The sequence below is a fragment of the Xyrauchen texanus genome, chromosome 26 (assembly GCF_025860055.1).
Source record: "Xyrauchen texanus isolate HMW12.3.18 chromosome 26, RBS_HiC_50CHRs, whole genome shotgun sequence".
NCBI lineage: Eukaryota > Metazoa > Chordata > Actinopteri > Cypriniformes > Catostomidae > Xyrauchen > Xyrauchen texanus.
Window position 1 is genome coordinate 17,421,941 of NC_068301.1, and position 21,498 is coordinate 17,443,438.

At 36.4% G+C, this 21,498-nt stretch overlaps 1 protein-coding gene across 1 annotated transcript in view; it reads right to left on the reverse strand.

The window, feature by feature from the left end:
* LOC127619834 (potassium voltage-gated channel subfamily KQT member 4-like) overlaps window positions 1–21,498 on the reverse strand; it is a 90,658-nt gene that overhangs the window by 18,960 nt on the left and 50,200 nt on the right. Inside the window, exons 2-9 of the mRNA XM_052092849.1 lie at window positions 11,810–11,900; window positions 8,209–8,335; window positions 7,499–7,674; window positions 6,494–6,619; window positions 5,123–5,233; window positions 4,511–4,606; window positions 4,299–4,387; window positions 2,677–2,802 (exon numbers count right to left, since the gene is read on the reverse strand). Coding sequence (XP_051948809.1) covers window positions 2,677–2,802; window positions 4,299–4,387; window positions 4,511–4,606; window positions 5,123–5,233; window positions 6,494–6,619; window positions 7,499–7,674; window positions 8,209–8,335; window positions 11,810–11,900 — 942 coding nt within the window. The remainder of the gene's footprint in view (window positions 1–2,676; window positions 2,803–4,298; window positions 4,388–4,510; window positions 4,607–5,122; window positions 5,234–6,493; window positions 6,620–7,498; window positions 7,675–8,208; window positions 8,336–11,809; window positions 11,901–21,498) is intronic.

The window sequence follows — 21,498 nt, forward strand, 5'->3', positions numbered from 1 at the left end:
TTTATTCACCCTCACGTCATTCCAAACCTGTATGACTTCTTCCGTGGAATAGAAAAGGAGAAATATTGAAGACAATACTTTCAAACTTAAAAAAGGATTGAAAAGCACCATAAAAGTGGTCTATACGACTTGTTCGCTATATTCCAAGTCTTCTGAAGCCATTTAGTAGCTTTGAGTGAGAAACAGACCACAATTTAAGTTGCTATTAAGTTATGACATGAGGGTGAGTGTACGTTGACAGAATTAGCTTTTTTTTGGGTGATTTGTCCCTTTGAAATTTTCACTTCTTTTTAGCTTTTAAAACAGGAAAGGAAAGCAATTGCCCATTGTTTGAAGTCTAAAAACCCACTGTATTCTTTAAATGCTAAATGCATAAATCAGCTTTTCATTTTTTAAGGTAATAATAACACATGCACTTCAAAACAAAGTGTAATTTAGTAAAAAGTAGATAAATAAGTGATTTTGGAGATGGGGTTGGTGAGCTCTCACAAACACATTCAGGATTCAGGATCTGCACTTGCAGCCTTTCAACACATCTTGGCTTTTTATGCACTGAAATGGAAAAACTGCCCCAGTATCAGTTGAAAAGGACATAAATGCACAAAATGTAAGGTAAAAGGTCAGATAATAAGGCATTTAGGGAGAGAAGAGGGAAAAAGCCTGATTAGCAGGCAGGAAAGGGGTGGCATGCGGGTACTGGCATGTGGGGAGTCACTAGAGGTCAATTCATTAGGTTGCAATGCATTTGATGCCGATAAACGTAGAAGAATCATCATCATCACGTCTCAGGGTTAATATTATGTCCCTCTAAACAAAAAGCACCTCAAACTGTAAACACAGCATGGCCAACGACAGTTTCCATTGGGCGAAATACAGCCTTCTCAAAAGCCTACCACAAACCTGCATGGAACTTCACTCCTCCTGCAAACATGAATGGATGGTGGAGATATGAAATGGACAAGAGGAGAATGGAAAAGTTGAATGAAAGGGTAGAATGAAGATGTCTGGGGTATGTGACACACTGAAAGGTCAAAAGAGCAAATGCTCGCACACTCATGTGTGGGTGCATTAACACAAACACATATGCACACACAAAGGCCACTGTATCAAAGACCAGCACCAGATATGTGATTCATTACAGAGAATTTGGCATTATGTGGGCCATTGAAAACACTACACATTTTCAGTACGGTGTCACTAATATAGTAAATGGCTACACCACCATCAAATGTTTGGACACATCAACTCATTGTTTATTATTAGTAATTTCCACATTTTAGAATAATAGTAAAGTCATCAGAACAATTAAATAACACTAATAGAATTATGGAAATTATGTAGAGGGCAAAAATGTTAAATAATAAATAAAACTCATATTTCTGCTTCTTCAAAGTAGCCACTCGATGTCTAAGACTCTAAACATTCTTTTGAAGGGATAGTTTACCCCAAAATTCTAATTTTCTCATCATGTACTTTCATGTCATCCCAGATGTGTATGACTTTCTCTCTTCTGCTGAACACAAAGATTTTTTTTTAAGAATATTTCAGTTCTGTAGGTCCATACAATGCAAGTGAATGACGACCAGACCTTTCAAGCTTCAAAAATCACATAAAGGCAGCATAAAAGTAATCCATATGGTTCAATATAGGACTTCAGTGGTTTAATATGTCTTCTTAAGCCATGCAATGACTTCAATATTTCAATATCAATATTTCAATCTTTTTACAATAAATCTCCACTTTCACTTTCAGAATGTGAAAGTGAAAGTGGAGATTTATAGTAAAAAAGGACTTAAATATTGATCTGTTTCTCACCCACACCTATCATATCGCTTCTGAAGATATGTATTTAACCACTGGAGTCTTATGGATTACCTTTATGCTGCCTTTATATTTTTGGAGCTTGAAAGGTATGGTCACCATTCACTTGCATTGTATGGACCTACAGAGCTTAAATATTCTACTAAAAATCATTATTTATATTTTTAGAGAATTTTCATTTTTGGGTGAACTATCCCAAACTTCATTTGGTAACCTGGGATGCTGTTAAAACATTATTGAAGGAGTTCTCAAGTGCTAAGTTGAGCACTTGCTGGCTGCTTTTCCTTTATTATTATGTAAAAAAAAAAAAAAAAAAAAAGTTTTGTAGAAAAATGCCTAAAATAGTCTAATAATTAAAAAAAGATTTAGAAAGATTTTTGACAGAGGATCGTGACAACCAAACATTTCAGAAGTGTATTTCTTTTCCTTTAAGGTTAAATTTTTCTAACATGAATAAACAATTAAATAAAATAACTTGATCGCATATCTGATATCACCAATCTTTCAATGACCCAGTATAGATATTTAGTATTAGTATCAGCTAATAAAGGCACACAAAACAAGACAGAAAACACAAGCAAATGCAGAAAATACACAGATAAACACAAAGCAGCCAAACTACTGCAACTGCATGAACTGCAGTTTCCCTGTGGACTGTTATTGTATATTGGGACTAACTGAAGCTGTGGGATGTCGAGTGGTGATCTCGTCAGTAAACTTCCTTTACTGAACTAATGAACTACAATCAGTAGTGACAGTATGCTTTTGTGGTATGTGAAATTACAGTAATTCTAGTAAATTGAAGGGAAGAGTTAGTGTCAGCTAGGAAAATGATTGAACTGGACAGTGCCGTACCTGTCCCCCGACAGGTAGGGGGAGCTATACGGCCGGAGCCCCGACAGCAAGGTGTGGTAGGAGTTGTGCAGAACCTTCTTGGTGCTACGCGGCCGTTGCAGGTGACTGAACAGTAATGTCAGTTCTCTGACCCACAAGCAAAACATAAAAATAATAAAACATGATAAAGTAACAAAACAAAAATGGAAAGAGAAGCCAAACAAACACAAATCTACAAAATGGTAAATTAAGCACCAAAACACTTTAAAAAGACAGGGATAATTCACTGGATAAAACATCTCACATCACATTTAAAAGATGTTAAACAATTATTTGTGTAGTACTGATATACACACTTCCCTGTCATTTTAAATAAATTAAAATTAGACAAATTAATTCAAAACACCAAGAGAGAACCCATGGAGGATTAATAACACATAGGGAAAAATAGAAATATATATAAATGTGAATCAAAGATGTAGCATACTGAGGCCCTCAAAAGTATTTGGACACAATAAAATTACAATAACATTTGTAAACTTTGTTTTTCTTTTTTGCAATTAATTAAATTTAAAAATATATTTTTGTAATCACTAAAATTACAAATTTTACTAACAGTGGATGAATGAAGTCAGTTCCCCTCAATTTTACACAAGTGTCCAAGCAAAGTAACCAGGTGTACTTTACATTAACTAATTAATATCTATTTGTAACAAGGTTACAATGGGCAACAAGGAGGCGGGAACCGGCTGAATGGTCAAAATAATATTTAATTCAACAAAAAGACACAACGGCAGCTGCGTGTGGCTCTCTCTCTCCTGAACTGCCACATCCCACTGCACTTATCCCTCTCCTCGCATGATTAGCTTAACCTCATCCTATTATTATACACACTATTGTTTTAATATTTAAAACCCACCAAACCTCTTTTTGTGAAATGTTTTGCTTTTAGTATTTAAAATAAATGGCATACAGTGTTTGGTTTGAAATTATATTATCAAATGCAATGACATTCATACGTTTTAAAGTGGGGCTTAAATGTTACTGTATACTTTATGTCTTGAAAATTATTTGTATGGTGATAGCAATATGATTTACTGCAATCTGATTTAGAACAAATACATAAGATTTGTACATACTCTAACTGGCAAAAAAATGATTCAGTTTCTATTTCTCCCCATCTTTCATCCCATATCAAATGTTATTCAAAATAAATCTTATGTAACTCATGTAATTCAAATATTTCCTTTCAATACATGCATGTCAGACGAATAAAGCAAATAAAAAATAAAAAAATTAAAATAATAACAAAATCAACAACAAAACTGTCAATTAAATCATGATTTCTGGGTCAAAGGACCATTTTTAATTACAGAGAAAGGGATTTCGTAAGAATATTGTTTATGTGTGAGAAGGATTCAGTGACTGAAACGTATTAATGTGTGTTTATCATTTACCACAAGTAAACTATTTTATTTGCAGAAACTTTATCTGTGTATCTGAAGTATTTAAGTTATTTTGAAGCCCTTATATATGAAATGATGACATTAAAGAGCAAAACCAACCATCAATCATATCAGTTACATACAAGGCCAGTTCAACTTGCATGGCACGGACAAAGATCCATTGCAGGTCACACTTACCTGAAGGACGGCAGCATACTGTCATAGAAATACCAGGTAGCTGTGAGATATGAGTGCTGTGCGTCTGTAGAGTAGAGACGCCATGCAGCCTAAGGACACGATACAGCATGAAACAAGACATACACACACACACACACACACACATAAACAAACAGAAATAGAAATCAAGCTGGTAATATTTGCAGCAGGTGTGCTTCTGACTGGGTGATTACCTGTATGAGGTTGGCAGCAGGAGTTCTCCTCTTCTCAAAGTGCTTCTGTCTGTGCTGCTCCTGAACTTTCAGAGCAAAACCTGAACCCAGAATGCCCTGACAGAAGAGGACAGAGGGCCATTAGATGATTTAGAATTGGTGGAATGAGAAGTGACAATAGACAAAATTTTGTCTTTATTTACTCAACCTCATGTTGTTCCAAACCCATAAGAATTTGTCTCGTTCATGGGTCACAAAAGGAGATGTTTGGCAAAATGTTGGGGATTAACAGCCTTATTAACCTTTCACTCTTGTATGGAAAAAAGATCAAATGAAAGTGAATGGTGTCTGATGCTAACATTGTGCATAACATCTCCTTTGGTGTTCCAAAGAAAAAAAGAAAGTGATTCGGGTTTGAAACGACAAAGGGTGAATAAATAATTAGAAAAATTTGGGGTGAATTATCCCATGTCACTATGAATTGTTGTATGGTAAAAAGCTGTGTTAAAAAAAAATGTAATTCTCCTTTTGTGACCCATCGGGGGGAAAATAATAACATAGAGGTTTAAAACAACATGACAGAATTAAAAGTTTGTGGTGAACTATTCTTTTAAAATCATCTGTAGCACTTACAGCAGGCAGGGCAAAGAAGGACACTCCCAGCAGGGCAAAGCAAGCTGCTAAAAGCCGACCTTGCCAGGTGTGTGGAGTCTTGTCACCGTAGCCGATTGTAGTGAGGGTTATCTGGGTAAAATACATTGGAGATAAGAATAACAAGACACTCCTACTGATTCTAACTCAACAGATTCAGGATATTATTTTAAAATGTGTCTTTAAAAGGCTGAATTCTAATCTAAGTAGCATCTGAAATCAAACAAAGTAGCTGAAACATCAATTCCCGCAACACTAATTTTTTTAAAATTTTGAAAGCAGTAGTGGTCTGCAACCCGACCCGGCATTGACGGAACCCTAGAATCCGCCGGGTTTCTGGCCAGGTTTGGATCAGTTTTTCAAGTAAGGGTTCGGGTTGGGTTTTGGTTATTAATTCATGGGGAAAATATACAGGCCTACCTAACTTGTCACGTGCATGCGCTCTCACTCACAGAAACACGAATGGACGATGTTTACACAGAACATGTTTTTGTGTCTCTGCGCTGTTCATTGTTTTCCTATGTAAACACGTGCTGGACAGACACCTTTGGTAGTTGCACCACCTCCGGTATAAAGTAAAAAAAACGTAACGTGTAAATTTTGTGTAAACATGCATTTTGAAACACTTGTTTTGTCACATAGATTCGACGTTCTGAAGAAGTACAGGCTGCAAAGAGGACATTGTGTGACTGTTATACTGTTACACATGATTCCAGAACAACATGCTTGATAAACAATAAGCCAACGGGTGGTAGGGTTGCCACTTTTGAAGTTTTAAAATACTGGACACTCTCTCTAGAGCTGTTGACAGGGGACTGACAGTTTCAGATGGTCCCTTACTAAACCCTCCACAGTTTTAGCATATTTTAGCACAATGTGTGGATTTTTCAAATGGTCCCTTACCAATGTATATCAAAGTTAAATTAACAATCTTGAACGATTTTGCGGTGACACGAACGGACTAGCTTAAATACGGGACAAATCCCATCCTGTATTCTTTCAAAACAGGATGCATGATTTCATCTTTAAATACAGGATGATTGTGTATTTTACGGGATGGTTGGCAACCCTAATGGGTGGCGTGCCTTGTAAAAACTGTGTAAGCTTACTGTTACTGTCCTGTTATGGATGTTGTCTATGATGCTTACATAATTTACTGACTTGGGTCCAGTTCGGGCATAAAATCTGGTTGTCCGGGTCAGTTCTGGTTCGGCCCTAAAATCAAACACTACTTGGGTAGGGAAGGGTCACACGGTCTCGGGATACGGGTCGGATTCGTGCTTAATATTAAGCCCATACAAACATCTAGATAGCAGTGATAATGTCATTGGTTCAGTGAAGGGCAGTACTCACTGTTCCCCACCAGAGGGAGTCAGCATAAGTGTTAAAATCCTGATTGTTGTCCTTCTCAGCCAAATAAACCAAGAATGAGGCAAAGATCAGCACCAGGAAGCCGATGTACCAGGCTGTGATAAGCTCCTGAAACACACAGGGAGATATAGAAAAGTGGAAAAGAGACAGAGAAGGAATGAGAGAGAGGCAGAAGAAGCTATTTGAGAGGATTGTGGCAAAGACTTGTAATTAAACATAATTTAAAAGCCTTATTTGGGAACTAAAGTTAATCAAAAAGAAGATATGTATAGGCTTATATACCCTAAAGGGGAAGTGTGTAATTTGTATGTTAAAATACTTCCTCATATGCCTGATTAATATGCAAAGACAACTTTAATTAAGCCATTCCTGAGTTGATTTTCCCAAAGTGTAAACACTATGGCACTATCAAAACATTGCTATGTTTTGTTTGTTTGAGCATTCCCACCTACAACATTGGCTCAACCAATGGAGTGAGTTTGGGGCAGGATTTTCTGTTGGACTGACAAATGGCAGAAGGGGGAGTGTGCAGGAAACCTGTTTGAAAACAAGCAGTATATTTCCAATTCTATTCTAAGTCATTGTAATCAAAATTGCCCCTTTTCATTTTGAGTTACTTTAAATGCATGTTACTGGTCTAATCATGCACAATCAATTGGTGCACATTATTCAAAATAAAATATACATTATAATGCCCACTTTTCATGATCCAATCAATTCCAGATGAACGTATTAAATTCCTGCTCCACAATACATTTTCTCTTTTATTTGCGAATGCCTCAAGTAAAATTGGTTGTGAATGGCATTTCATTTAAGTTTGAGGTGTGGATATACACAAAAACATTACTTCATGTGTGTATTTCATAGTTTCATCTCTTGGTTTTCAGATAACAGCTTGGTTTTTAAATAAATAGTTCAGCATAATATTGAAACAAAATTATTTTCATCCCAAAAAATTCCTCTTGGCGTTAGTGTGAGTGCTGTCACCTTGCTGTGAGCATACACTACGGAACCCAGTAACTTCCAGGTGCCTCCTCTACGATCCATGCGCACCATACGCAAGATCTGCAGAAAACGCATGCTGCGAAGAGCAGATGTGGCAAAGATGTTTCCCTGTGTGCCCGCTGCTATCACTGCCAGCGATGCCACAAAGACAATGAAGTCTACATACCGAGAGAAAAAAGAGAGAAAACGATTTCTTACAAATGCGTTTAATTAACTTTGTGTACATTATCGTAATTCACTGCAGTTAACCCTTGCATGTATACGTGTGTCAAATTACCCATTGCATACACGGGCGTCCAATTATTTGTCTTTTCATCTAACAACCATTAATTCCTCAATTCAGGTGTCTTCAGTCACATAAACTAATTGTTTTTACATTTAGGTTGTTTGTATTAATACCCCAACCCATATTCTAATATTTTCCCACATTTTTCCATTTTGTAATTACATATAGGAAATGTTAATGCTGTTCATTTTTATATTTAGCAACTCAACAGCAACGTAATTTAGAACATGCTTTTATCTGTAGTGATTTACAGTACATTTATTACAGTGAATCCCCCTGGACCATCTAAATATCATTAAAATTGACAAAACAAGTAGTGTTATAAAGCACCGAATCGTTTCACATATGCATTCTAAAGGGGGAATGTGATGCATTTTAGGGTTAAACTAAGACTTAAGATGTTTACCTATAACACAGAAGGGCTTCCTGGCGAAGCGTAATCGCCCCTGCCATCCTCGGTACCTGCAGCAACATCCAGCGGCCCAGATCCTCACAAAATACTCCAGCCCAAAAACCACAATCATCACAAACTCCTGCAAGTCAAACAGCAGCATAAAATCAGTGTCAAATTTAGCTGATACAAATTCCATGAATCGTTAAAAAAAATTATTATATATATATATTTTACAAAAGAAGCTCAAATCTTTCTTTAAAATATGCATATATTTCCTGCCTTGTGCCTGGAATATGGCAGTTAATATATATAAAATATGAATATATAAACAAAATAGAAAATACAGGGTAAAAACTAATATTCTAGGGGTATGAAAACCCCCCTGCAAAAATCACATTCTTAATCTGTTCTGTATATTTGTCTTGTTTTTGAGTAAACAAACAAATAAACACCCCTCACACAGGTGCGTAGGTCACTGTCAATATACAATGGACTGTCTAGAGAAAGTTTGAAGCTTTATTAGCAACGTTTCTGTCAAAAACAAAAAAACAACAACAACAACAAAATATTGCAGAATAGTAACTTTTTGTGTTAATTTCTGGTTTAATAATGTAAACAACACAGTTAAAACAAAACAAATGTATAAGCTAAACTGGACTAATTAACTAATATTAAAAAAGTATCTTGAAAGTTTTTTTGATTTCTTTTCACGGTAAATCTCACTAATATTTTTATTTTATTTTATAACAGTAAATTTTGCAGTGTATACTACCTGGCAGTTAAGATTACAGTATTTATCTAGTAAATAATTGTTTTTTACTACCTACTATTTATTATAAATTTCCACCTTTTTTTGAGGAATTGGTGATGAAAATACTAATCTGTTATCTTTTTTACCATTTACACAAAATGATATGTGCATGACTGCCAAATATGTCACAGTTTGGATTTACAGAGGCTTGCTCTAAATGCCTGTACTGATTACACCCTCTGTAGTGGCACCCGTATTCTCAATGAACAAACACATTAAAGACTGTGTGCAGTCAATACCAGAGCTTGAATGATAGACAGACAACACAGTCCTTTCCTGAAGGAGCCCATTAAATGGTGAGTGGAAAAGAATGAGAGGAGAAAGTGAGAGTGCGATGGGGAGAGAAAGGCAGTGAGAGAGCAAAAGCACTTCATACAGAATGGGTGATTATATAATTGTAGTTACGATTATTGGATGGAGTCGGCTACTTCTTGCATACTCGACAACACCTGAATCCTGCCGTGTGCTTACACTGCCATTTCCCAGAGCAAAAATCCCAAGGGAAAACAAAATGCAAACTTGACGCAGCCACTGGGAGACATGAGACCTTACAGGAATGCTTACTGTGTGCCAATCAGATGAGCAGTGGCCTGAGATGTTGCTAAAATGGTAATGAAAATAAGGCCTAATAATTTTCAGAATGTGTTCTACTGCAGTTATAAACTGAGCAAATGTCCCCCTAATGCGTTGTAATCAAACCATACACAGAACACAGAGAGTACATTATCATTCTATATAAAGTTAAGTTACAACATTTGTGATCCCTCAAGATATTATGGATGGCAAGCAGAAACACAAATTGGCAAAAAGTCTTCAATAACCATTTAATACATGGAATCATTATAAAAATTTGCTCCAATGAAATTTTGTAATTTAGAAATTTTATAATATTGCACCAAACCGCATAGGCCAAAACTATTTTTTTTTTTTAACATGACATCTGAATAGGGAAATTGACAATTTTGGGTTTTAAATGTCTTTAAAATGTTCTCTCAGTAGCCATTAAATCACAGCACAAATACATACTGGACGGCACAAACCATGTTTTTTCATGCTGCAAGTGAAGCTGTATTTAAAGTAGTATGAATCATATTGTGACCTTGCATATTTCAGTCAGTTTATTTAGACACACAACCTTTGACGTCAACAACATTTCAGATCGTTTTTTTCTTGATGCAACCTATCAGAACAGAACTGCGGCCCATTTTAGAAATGCAACCCACCAGTTGAGCGGTATAAGCAACCGAGCCAACAGGGGGCCTCGCAAAGCAAGATTATTTACTTATTTATTTTTATTATAATGTTTTGTGTACAGTAATTTGTTGTTAAATATAGTAACTTATTGATAATTAGTATAAATATTTATTGGTAATTTATTGTTAAATATTTGTTTATTTATTGTTATATTTTCTGCATTTTCTGTAAAAAATATATTCAAATTTTTAGTTAATATATTACAATTTGTTGAAGACTTCATTGTGGTGTCATTCTTGGGTGGGCCTAGGGGTGTTGGGCCTCCAAGTAGGAATTTGCTTAGGGTCCCCATATGCTCAGAAACAGCCCTGTGCACAAGTACATGTTTGTGCTTACAGAGGATTTTAGATCAATGCCAGCTAGACTAATATTAAGATAAATCTCTTGGTAACACAATGGACACAAAATGGGCTTGCATACACAGCAGATTTAATCCATAATGCTGGCAAACAGAAAAATTTACCCAATTCACCTGTTTTTGAAGACACACCTCCAAAAACTGATATACTAAGTTACAGACACTGCTATTGGACAGACCGACAGCCAGAGAGAAAGCATTTTGTGATTAATTATTCAGATAGAATGCTATTATGCATGTATTTAGAGAATACAAAGACAATGTAATGTGGATGCAGCTTAGTGATGGTACTTAGGGACATATAGCCATCTGCATCAGCCAGTCTGTGGCTGCCAACTTTCACTTTTCTTTACTTTCTACTACATTTTTGGATTCAAAACACAGGAAGGAAGTGAAACAATTTCCTCTGCAGGTAAGAGTGTGGATTCATTTAAATGCAATATAATAGCAAGGGACAGATAGTTATATTGTGTCAGATTGCCTTTTCAGGCAGTACATGGAGGCTAGTCAAAAGTCAATGTTTGCATCACATCCTGACTACTAAGATGCCTTAATGTAGTCGGAAGCATAGATGTATCCATCAGTGCCTCTGATATCCCACAATACTGTGTTTGCAGTTCGACGATTGGTGGAATTTTTTTTAATGGCAACTGAAAGTGCAGTTAAAAGGAGTCCATTTATTTCTACAGTTTTTATTTTTTTATTTTATTTAACTTTAGATTCTTATTTCTACCAAGAAATAATCATTGAAGTTGTTAAATATTTGCATGGTTATTGCTAGAGATAACTTACATTTGTTTTGTATAATTAGAAATTACATTATGATTCCTTGGAACCTGTCTGAAGCAGGTTTCTTAGGAGGTGCCTTCTTTCAAAAACACTGCCTGTGACAAAGACTGACTGGGCAGCGAGGCAGCTCTATATGTCTTGGACAAGGCAATGTTGTCGCCTAGTTGCAAGAAGAGTCCCAGCTTAAAACATAATGCTGACTCACTCATTAATTAAGAACAAACAAGAAAAAAATGGTGTCTTTTGAGCGTTCTGTGTTTATATTCAAATAAACGACACGCATGGCAAATTCCACCTTGCTAAATGTATAGTTTGTATTTTAGAATTTTTTGAAAAAGATGAATTTTTGTTGTTGACAGCGTTTTGGCCTTCATGTAAACAGACTTATTTCAGCCGCTTACCAGAAGAAAGAGCCCCTCATTGGCGACTGTTTGGTGATCTGGAATGGTGGAGAAAACAGAAAGGACCAGACAGCTTAACACCAGGAGAAAACTGAAACAAAAAGACACACAAAATGACACATCAAAATACAATACAGGACTGGGTGAGCGTTTTAGTTTTATCATACAATACTGAAACAACAAAAAACAAGCACAGTTTATCTTATGATGCATTTTAAGAATTTTTGTTTGTAATAACAACTGGCTAATTTGATCTGAATTTGCAGAAAATGTTGTGATACATCACGAAACAACAACAAAAAAGAAGAAAATAAACAAACAAACACATATCACAGTGACACATCAAAACCAAACACAAACTTGATGTCCATGTACTGATGGATCTTGACCTCTGGTAAATGAAGAAACTTGGGTGCCATGGTACTGACAACCCGTAATCCAAGCTGGCACAGCTCATACACACAGATGCTCTTAATCACTGCTGTCACAGACCCTGCTTGGAAATGCCCAGCATGTCCACTAACAAAATTGAGCGGATAACAGCAAAGATTACATGCTTCACTTCCTGCCAATTCTTGGGAGCACACAGACTCTTTGGGAAAAGGGGCCCTTTCATGAGAACTGGGGCTCCCGGATTGCTCAAGGTGTTACCAGCTGCCACTCAAAAAAATTATTCTAGCAATGCTGGATTTTTATAAAAGGTTTAAATTGCATTTATCTTAATATGCTTAATTTAGTAAAAATATTAAATTAGTTAAATTAATGGCAAAAACACTTTTTTTGTCATTTAGCAAACTGTATTGTTTTAGGTCACGTCCACACATACGTTTTTTTTTTTTTTTTAAAACACATTGATTTTGCTATGTTATTGCCTCTCATCTATTTCACACTAGAACTGCATTTTCCGCCACTAAAGCGCCTTTGTTTCAAAAATGCTCTCCATTACCACATACTTTGGAAAGTGATGACATGAATTTTAAAACGGAAACAGATTAGTGTGGACGTGGACTTAAAGGGATAGTTCACCCAAAAATGAAAATTCTCTTATCATTTACTCACCTTCATGCCATCCCAGATGTGTATGACTTTATTTCTTTTGCTGAACACAAACAAAGGTTTTATAAGAATATCTCAGCTCTGTAGGTTCTTGCAATGCAAGTAAATGGTGACCAAAATGTTTAAGCTCCAAAAAGCACATAAAAGCAGCATAAAAGTAATATATATGACTCCAGTGGTTAAATAATATTTTCAGAAGTAATATGATAGGTGTGGGTGAAAAACGGATACATTTCAAGTCCCATTTAACTACAAATCTCCACTTTCACTTTCACTTCCACATTCTTCTTATTTTGTTTTTGAAGATTTACATTCTTCATGCATATTGCCCACTACTGGACATTGAGGAGAATTTACTGTAAAAAAGGAATTAAATATGGATCTGTTTCTCATCAATCATATAGCTTCAGAAGTGATCCACTGGAATCATATGGATTTTATGCTACCTTTGTGTGTTTTTTTTACCTACAAATTTCTAGCCACCATTCACTTGCATTGTATGGATCTACAGAGTTCAGATATTCTTCTAAAAATCTTTGATTCTGTTCAGCAAAAGAAAGACAGTCATACACATCTGGAATGGCACGAGGATCAGTAAATGATGAGAGAATTACAATTTTTTTGTGTACTACCCTTAAAACATATGAATAACGTTTCAAGTCTTGAAAGTTCATTCAAATTTAATTGAGTTTAATTAAATACTTCACATTTCCTTACTTGCTAATAACATATCTCCTTTGACTATTTAATTCTAGTTGAAAATCATAATGTTTCAAAGCTACTTTATGTGTTAGTATTTAATAGACAAAATGATCACATAACTTAAAATGTTTTTAAATGTTTTAAAATATAGTAGCACAAATTGCATGAACTAACCCTATCCATTTTTGTTATTATTATCTACATGAATAACTATTTCAACTTATTTAATTATTAAAATGTATTATTTCATAATGTGTACATTGTTTAAACCTACACAATATTAGGCAGGTGGTTTTAATGTTGTGGCTGATCAGTGTATATATATATATATATATATATATATATATATATATACACTCACCTAAAGGATTATTAGGAACGCCTGTTCAATTTCTCATTAATGCAATTATCTAATCAACCAATCACATGGCAGTTGCTTCAATGCATTTAGGGGTGTGGTCCTGGTCAAGACAATCTCCTTATTTCCAAACTGAATGTCAGAATGGGAAAGAAAGGTGATTTAAGCAATTTTGAGCGTGGCATGGTTGTTGGTGCCAGACGGGCCGGTCTGAGTATTTCACAATCTGCTCAGTTATTGGGATTTTCACGCACAACCACTTCTAGGGTTTAAAAAGAATGGTGTGAAAAGGGAAAAACATCCAGTATGCGGCAGTCCTGTGGGCGAAAATGCCTTGTTGATGCTAGAGGTCAGAGGAGAATGGGCCGACTGATTCAAGCTGATAGAAGAGCAACTTTGCCTGAAATAACCACTCGTTACAACCGAGGTATGCAGCAAAGCATTTGTGAAGCCACAACACACACAAACTTGAGGCGGATGGGCTACAACAGCAGAAGACCCCACCGGGTACCACTCATCTCCACTACAAATAGGAAAAAGAGGCTACAATTTGCAAGAGCTCACCAAAATTGGACAGTTGAAGAATGGAAAAATGTTGCCTGGTCTGATGAGTCTCGATTTCTTTTGAGACATTCAGATGGTAGAGTCAGAATTTGGCGTAAGCAGAATGAGAACATGGATCCATCATGCCTTGTTACCACTGTGCAGGCTGGTGGTGGTGTAATGGTGTGGGGGATGTTTTCTTGGCACACTTTAGGCCCCTTAGTGCCAATTGGGCATCGTTTAAATGCCACGTCCTACCTGAGCATTGTTTCTGACCATGTCCATCCCTTTATGGCCACCATGTACCCATCCTCTGATGGCTACTTCCAGCAGGATAATGCACCATGTCACAAAGCTCGAATCATTTCAAATTGGTTTCTTGAACATGACAATGAGTTCACTGTACTAAAATGGCCCCTACAGTCACCAGATCTCAACCCAATAGAGCATCTTTGGGATATGGTGGAACGGGAGCTTCATGCCCTGGATGTGCATCCCACAAATTTCAATCAACTGCAAGATGCTATCCTATCAATATGGGCCAACATTTCTAAAGAATGCTTTCAGCACCTTGTTGAATCAATGCCACGTAGAATTAAGGCAGTTCTGAAGGCGAAAGGGGGTTAAACACAGTATTAGTATGGTGTTCCTAATAATCCTTTAGGTGAGTGTATATATATATATATATATATATATATATATATATATATATACAGTATATACAGTTGAAGTCAGAAGTTTACATGCACTTAGGTTGAAGTCATTAAAACTAATTTTTTTACCACTCCACAGGTTTCATATTACCAAACTATAGTTTTGGCAAGTCGTTTAGGACATCTACATTTAGCATGACACAAGTAGTTTTTCCAACAATTGTTTACAGACAGATTGTTTCACTTTTAATTGACTATATCACAATTTCAAAGGGTCAGAAGTTTACGTACACTTAACAATTACAAGTTATTTGGGCCTTTATGCAGCTTGGAAAATTCCAGAAAATGATGTCAAGCCTTTAGGCAATTAGACAATTCGCTTCTGATAGGCTAATTGGAGTCAACTGGAGGTGTATCTATGAATGTATTTTAAGGCCTACGTTCAAGTCCTCAGAACAATTACTACGTTCATCTGTACAAACAATAGTACACAAGCATAAACACCATGGGAGCACGCAGCCAACATACCACTCAGGAAGGAGACGCATTCTGTCTCCTACAGATGAACGTAGTTTGTTGCGAAAAGTGCAAATCAATCCCAGAACAACAGCAAAGGAACTTGTGAAGATGCTGGAGGAAACAGGTAGACAAGTATCTATATCCACAGTAAAACGAATCCTATAGTGACATAACCTGAAAGGCTGCTCAGCAACGAAGAAGCCACTGTTCCAAAACTGCCATAAAAAGCCAGACTACAGTTTGCAAGTGCACATGGGGACAAAGACCTTACTTTTTGGGGAAATGTCCTCTAGTCTGATGAAACAAAAATTTTTCATCAATTAGTTTGGTCATAATGACCATCATTATGTTTGGAGGGAAAAGGATGAGGCTTGCAACTTGCAAGCCAAAGAACACCATCCCAACCATGAATAATGGGGGTGGCAGTATCATTTTGTGGGGAGTAATGAAGGCCCACAAGCCTGACTCAGTTACACCTGCTCTGTATGGAGTTATGGGCCACACTTTCAGCAACTTATTGTGAGAAGCTTGTGGGAGGCTACTCAAAATGTTTGACCCAAGTTAAACAATTTAAAGGAAATGCTACAAAATTCAAACAAAGTGTATGTGAACTTCCGTTTGGAGGGACGGTAGTGGCGAGAACTCTAATACGGCGTATCCCTCCTCCTTCCCGGGCTTCGGCACCAGTGTAAAGTGATCATTGGAAAGGAGGAGGCGAGAACCGGCTTTCAATATAAATAATAGTTTAATGAATAAACTAAAAGAAAAGACAAACACACACACACACACACACACACACACACGACGGATATGTCCGTAAACTATCTCTCTCTCCCGCACAATCCTCTGCAGTTGACCTTTATCCCTCTCGAAGGCTTGATTAGCCTAATATGGGACCGGGTGTGTAGGATCACGACCCTGCCCCGCCCTCCGCCCTGCCACAGAATCATTCTCTCTATTATTATTCTGATTTTACACATTCTGAAAATAAAGTAGTGATCCTAACTGACCTAAGACAGGGAATGTTTTCTAAGATTAAACGTCAGGAATTGTGAAAAAGTTTAAATATATTTGGCTAAGATGTATGTAAACTTCCGACTTCAACTGTGTGTATATATATATATATATATATATATATATATATATATACACACACACACACATACATATATATATATATATATATATATATATATATATATATATATATATATATATATATACTGTATATATTAGTTATGTCATAAAATATTGATCGAATATACATCGATTATTGATCAACATGTTATTTTATCGATATACTGTATATTTTGGAGGCATCGCTATATTAACATTAGAACACATTTAAATTAGAAATTTGCATGCTTTCCAATTCATTCAAGTACCATACACACACACAGGAAAAGCTGAAGCGGCACAGCAGATGGCAGTCCAAAGTTGCAAAGGTTTTTGTACTTCTTCAATAATTAACAAAATGACTTTGATGAGTTTGCAGGTTAGAGTATGAAACTGGTGTAACTGTGCAAACAGAAATGGTGATGTTTATTATGCTATTTCTCTGTATGTAAAATGTGAATAGGTCTTTAATTCAAGCTGTCAAGCCCCAAAACAACATACTTGTAACTGAAAATAGATTGTGTAGGCTATAAGTAAGGTACATATACACAATATATCATCCATTTATACTAGAGTAAATAATATTTGTCCTTTTATAAAGATTTGGGTCTAATTTAATGGAAAACTATGCGAGTTGCGTTTCGTGGCACTTCAGAATTTTGTCGCTGAGCATTGGTAATGTGGTGTGTACCTGGATGAATTTTAGAATGAATCATGTCATCCACCACACAAGTCCTGTGTTTAGTCCCTTAATTTACCTCAACGCTCACACTTTACCAACGTTGTGTAGAGAATTTTAAATTTTTTTTGTGCAACTGTTGTGCAACAAGCAGCCCTATTTATATCTAAAACAACCAACCCACCCCCACACCAAAGTTTACAAAGAAGCTCTTGGAGTCCGATCAGCTCCATGCAAGCAGCTGCTGTCTAGATAATGCCAAATCCCACAAGGACACAAAACTACACATCTGGCCTGCTGGCTCGTACCATCACAGTTTTGCAATACACCAGGAGAGAGTGAGATGCTTCAGCTGTGCTTGTGGGCGTAATGTTATCGTTAGGAGCAACTGTGTTTCTCCTCTTGGGCGTGAGGACTTGTGAGATGATTCAAATAACTAGTCTCAACAAAAGTCAAACAGAACCATGTTGCTTAATGGGCCCACATCAAGACAATTGAATACAACTCTTGAAAGTCAGAGGCTTTCTAACAAAAATAAAGTATTGATATAAACATGGGAAATATTCTAATTGGACAAAATCTAAGGGCAATGAATATGTACACTGATTCAGTCAAGAAGATGAAGGCAAAGAGAGACATGGAGCCAGTTATTTCAGTTACTACAGTCTTCTTCAACAAACTATATTGTTAGAAAGTCACAAGCTGATATCAGAAGAGGCTGCGCTAATCCAGAGTTGTGGGATATCAGGGATACTTCTACATGTATGCTGCCTTCATAGTAGACAGGATGCCTCACAAACATTGAATCTGAATGTGGTTTGATGCCTTTCTACCTCCATATGCTTCCTGCGAAGACAAGAAACAGACTGAGAACCCTAGAAAACAACAACCCTATCAAAGACTCTTGATTAGAGTATTAGCTAGACCTTAAATATCTGTAGTATCCAAAAGATTTAACTGTGTGTAAAGACAGAAAACACGTTCTCAGCAAGGAAGCCATGGTGTGACAAGGAGGATGCATGGCCGGGCCGTGAGGGTGCACGGCAGGCAAAGAGTCAACTAATCCTCTACATACGTTGTGGGTGGAAAAAAAAAGAAAAAGAAGAAAACTATTTTATTTAGGAAATTATGGCTGAGTGGAAAAACCTGTCGTTTGAAGCAAACAAGCAGGATAAGTAATTAATGGGTTTTAGTGCTAATTTTACATGCACAAACACTTTTCAAATGCATTTAATGGATATCGTTTCTGGAGGCATTTTCCAAAGGTTGTATTTTTCAACACTTTTTAAAATGTTGAAATCACCCCATTTTCACTATCTATTACCCAAGAATTCAGATAAGAAGAGATGTAGGAGTCTAAGCAAACAAAATATTTGCAAAACAATGCTTTAGCTGTTATAATGTGGTATTCAAAGGTCCTAATTCTACATTCTCTAAAAAAATTAATGTGTGTGTCATAAACAAGTGTCACACTTCTCTCAATTTGACGCATTGTGAATAACTTCAAAGACAAAGTGTTTAAAAAAAAAAAAAAAAAAGGTAAAGCATAATTCATAGATTATTAGACTATTGATCTGAATAATGTTTTGAAAACTGCATTGATTTAGAAATCAACAGAACTTTGAAATGTGCTCCTAAATGTTTTTTATGCATAAATACCATTTAAAAAAAGAAAAAACATCACAAGATTAAGAAGATTAAAAACACCTGAACATTTTTTTTTCACATTCTTTTTGCTGAGTGTGACTCATTAGTGCCAAAGTAATAGGTAAAACAATCCCTCATAAAAAAAATAAAATAAAAAAAAAACAAGCAGGGAAAACCCAAAAGCTCTGAAAGCCAAGGCCCAGCGCCCCAGACCTGCATCATCAACAATCTGACTGGATGGACAGAGGAAGAAAATGCCCAGAAACTGGTTAGCTGCTCCAAAACCCTTCCATCAAAAATGATGAACGCAGTAAAACTATAGACACATTAGAGCATGCAAAGATCATGTGCAGTGGGTAGCATTTCAGCTGAGAAGCAAGTTTTGAACACAACCTCCAAGCCAAGAAGTCAATTAGAAAAAAAAAGCAGAAATCAAATCCTCAAATCAGCAGAAAAGATGTCTCATGAGGTCAATACAATGCAGTTTCAAGAGTGTTTTTATTTCAAGTAACCAAGAGCATCATGTGGCTATAAACCATGTCCATATCATTCTCTGATGGAATGTTTGTGCTGACAGGGTCCATGTTGAAATTTGGACAAAACCTTTAATGTCTAAACATTTTTAGTGTTTAGAAGATTATTACATTTTTAGCCTTGTGAAAACAACAAATGTACATACAACACGTGGACCTTGTAAATGCTTGAACAAGGAAGTAGTTACACAATATTCTTTAGACTGACACTATTAGTTCAAGTTCAAAGAATACAAGAACTGTGCAGCCCACCCATAAAAGTTGTCCTAAACAGCCAAAAAACTATTTAAAAGAAACCTACTTTTGCACTCTCATTATAGCAAATATGTATATATTGTAATCAGGGTTGGGAGGGTTACTTTTGAAATGTATTCCACTACAGATTACAGAATACATGCTGTAAAATGTCATTTGTAAGGTATTCCATTAGATTACTCAAGGTCAGTAACGTAGTCTAAATACTTTGGATTCCTTCTTCAGTACTGGTAGATTGTTTCACTTGTTTTGACTATAAAAATTCTGCCAGTACAGTAAGACAAAATACACATGTTAAAAATACATTCTCTGAAAAACCTTAATATCTTATGCAGTGTTGTTTCTAAATCTAATTGATCTTGTTTTAAGGATTTTTAGATAGACAAAATTTATTATGAAGAATATGACTTTTGCCCAAATATCAAAGATCCTACTAGAAAAAAAGAAATTATGATCCAATGTGAATTTACTTGATAAATAAATATGATCGTGTCTGGTCACGTGCATGCAAAATGTCTAGAAATAGCATTTTAGCTTAGCGTAAAGCTGACAATTTACAAGGTTTATTTCTATTTTTTCTGCTCCAAACTTATTTAAAACTTAATTCTCTGTCTACTCCTAACATTTATAACATCCTATATTTTTGTCTTTTCCTCACAAGAATGCTATGGTATGGATTTTGGAAAGCCAACTGTGGACTGCACAGTTTTTGTTTACTTTGGTATGATTCATTTGGACTAATTTCATGGTCATTTTTGTCCCTTTTGTAGCTTGAAAGACCCTGTTCACTGTTTTCTTTCGTTATATTGAATAGACCGTATAATCTGCTTAATAAAAAAGTCATCATACAACTTTGTAGTAAAACAGAGCGATATGAAGTTAAGTAGAGTTTGACAGAATTTTCATTTTTAAGTGGAACAACTGTCAACTAAATCGTAAAATGCAACCAAATGCATCAGGCACCGCATTCAGAAACCAAACAAAAATATTCCCAGCTTTATATACACAAAACCATTCAATATGGTTTGTGAATTGAATATTACACTTACACTTAATCACTGTCACATTTTTGACACTATTTTTTTTAAATATTTTTTTTTGGCCAGTGGCCAGTGCCCACGAGGATGCCACACTTCTCGTCGAATATGCTCAAATCTGCAAGGGGGCGGGCGCGGCTTGGGTCTGGAAGACCAAGTAAATGGTGTTGACGACCCAGCGGGCAGCCTCAGTTTGGAGACAGCGTTCCCTTTCCGCTGTCCACCAAATAGACATTAGCCACTCAGAGCATCTAGAGCTCTGCATGCGGTCCAAATAGACCGGACACAGCAACGGAGGCTGAGTCTGCCTCCTCCCAGGGCAGCTTGCTTGCAGGTTCATGATCTGGTCCTTGAAGGGGGTTGCAGAAACCTTGGACACGTAGCCCGGTCACGGTCTTCTCCCAGTTGCGTATCTTCCGGACCAAACTCGTGTCCGTCAAGTGTCACTGACAGAGGACACTTACAGGTCCCCAACCCTCTTAATGGATGCTAGCGCTATCAGGATGGCCTTCTTCGAAGAGAGGGCCTTGAGCTCAACTGAATCAAGCAGCTCGAAGGAGGTTCTCTGAAGGCCCAAGATCCCAGGAGGGG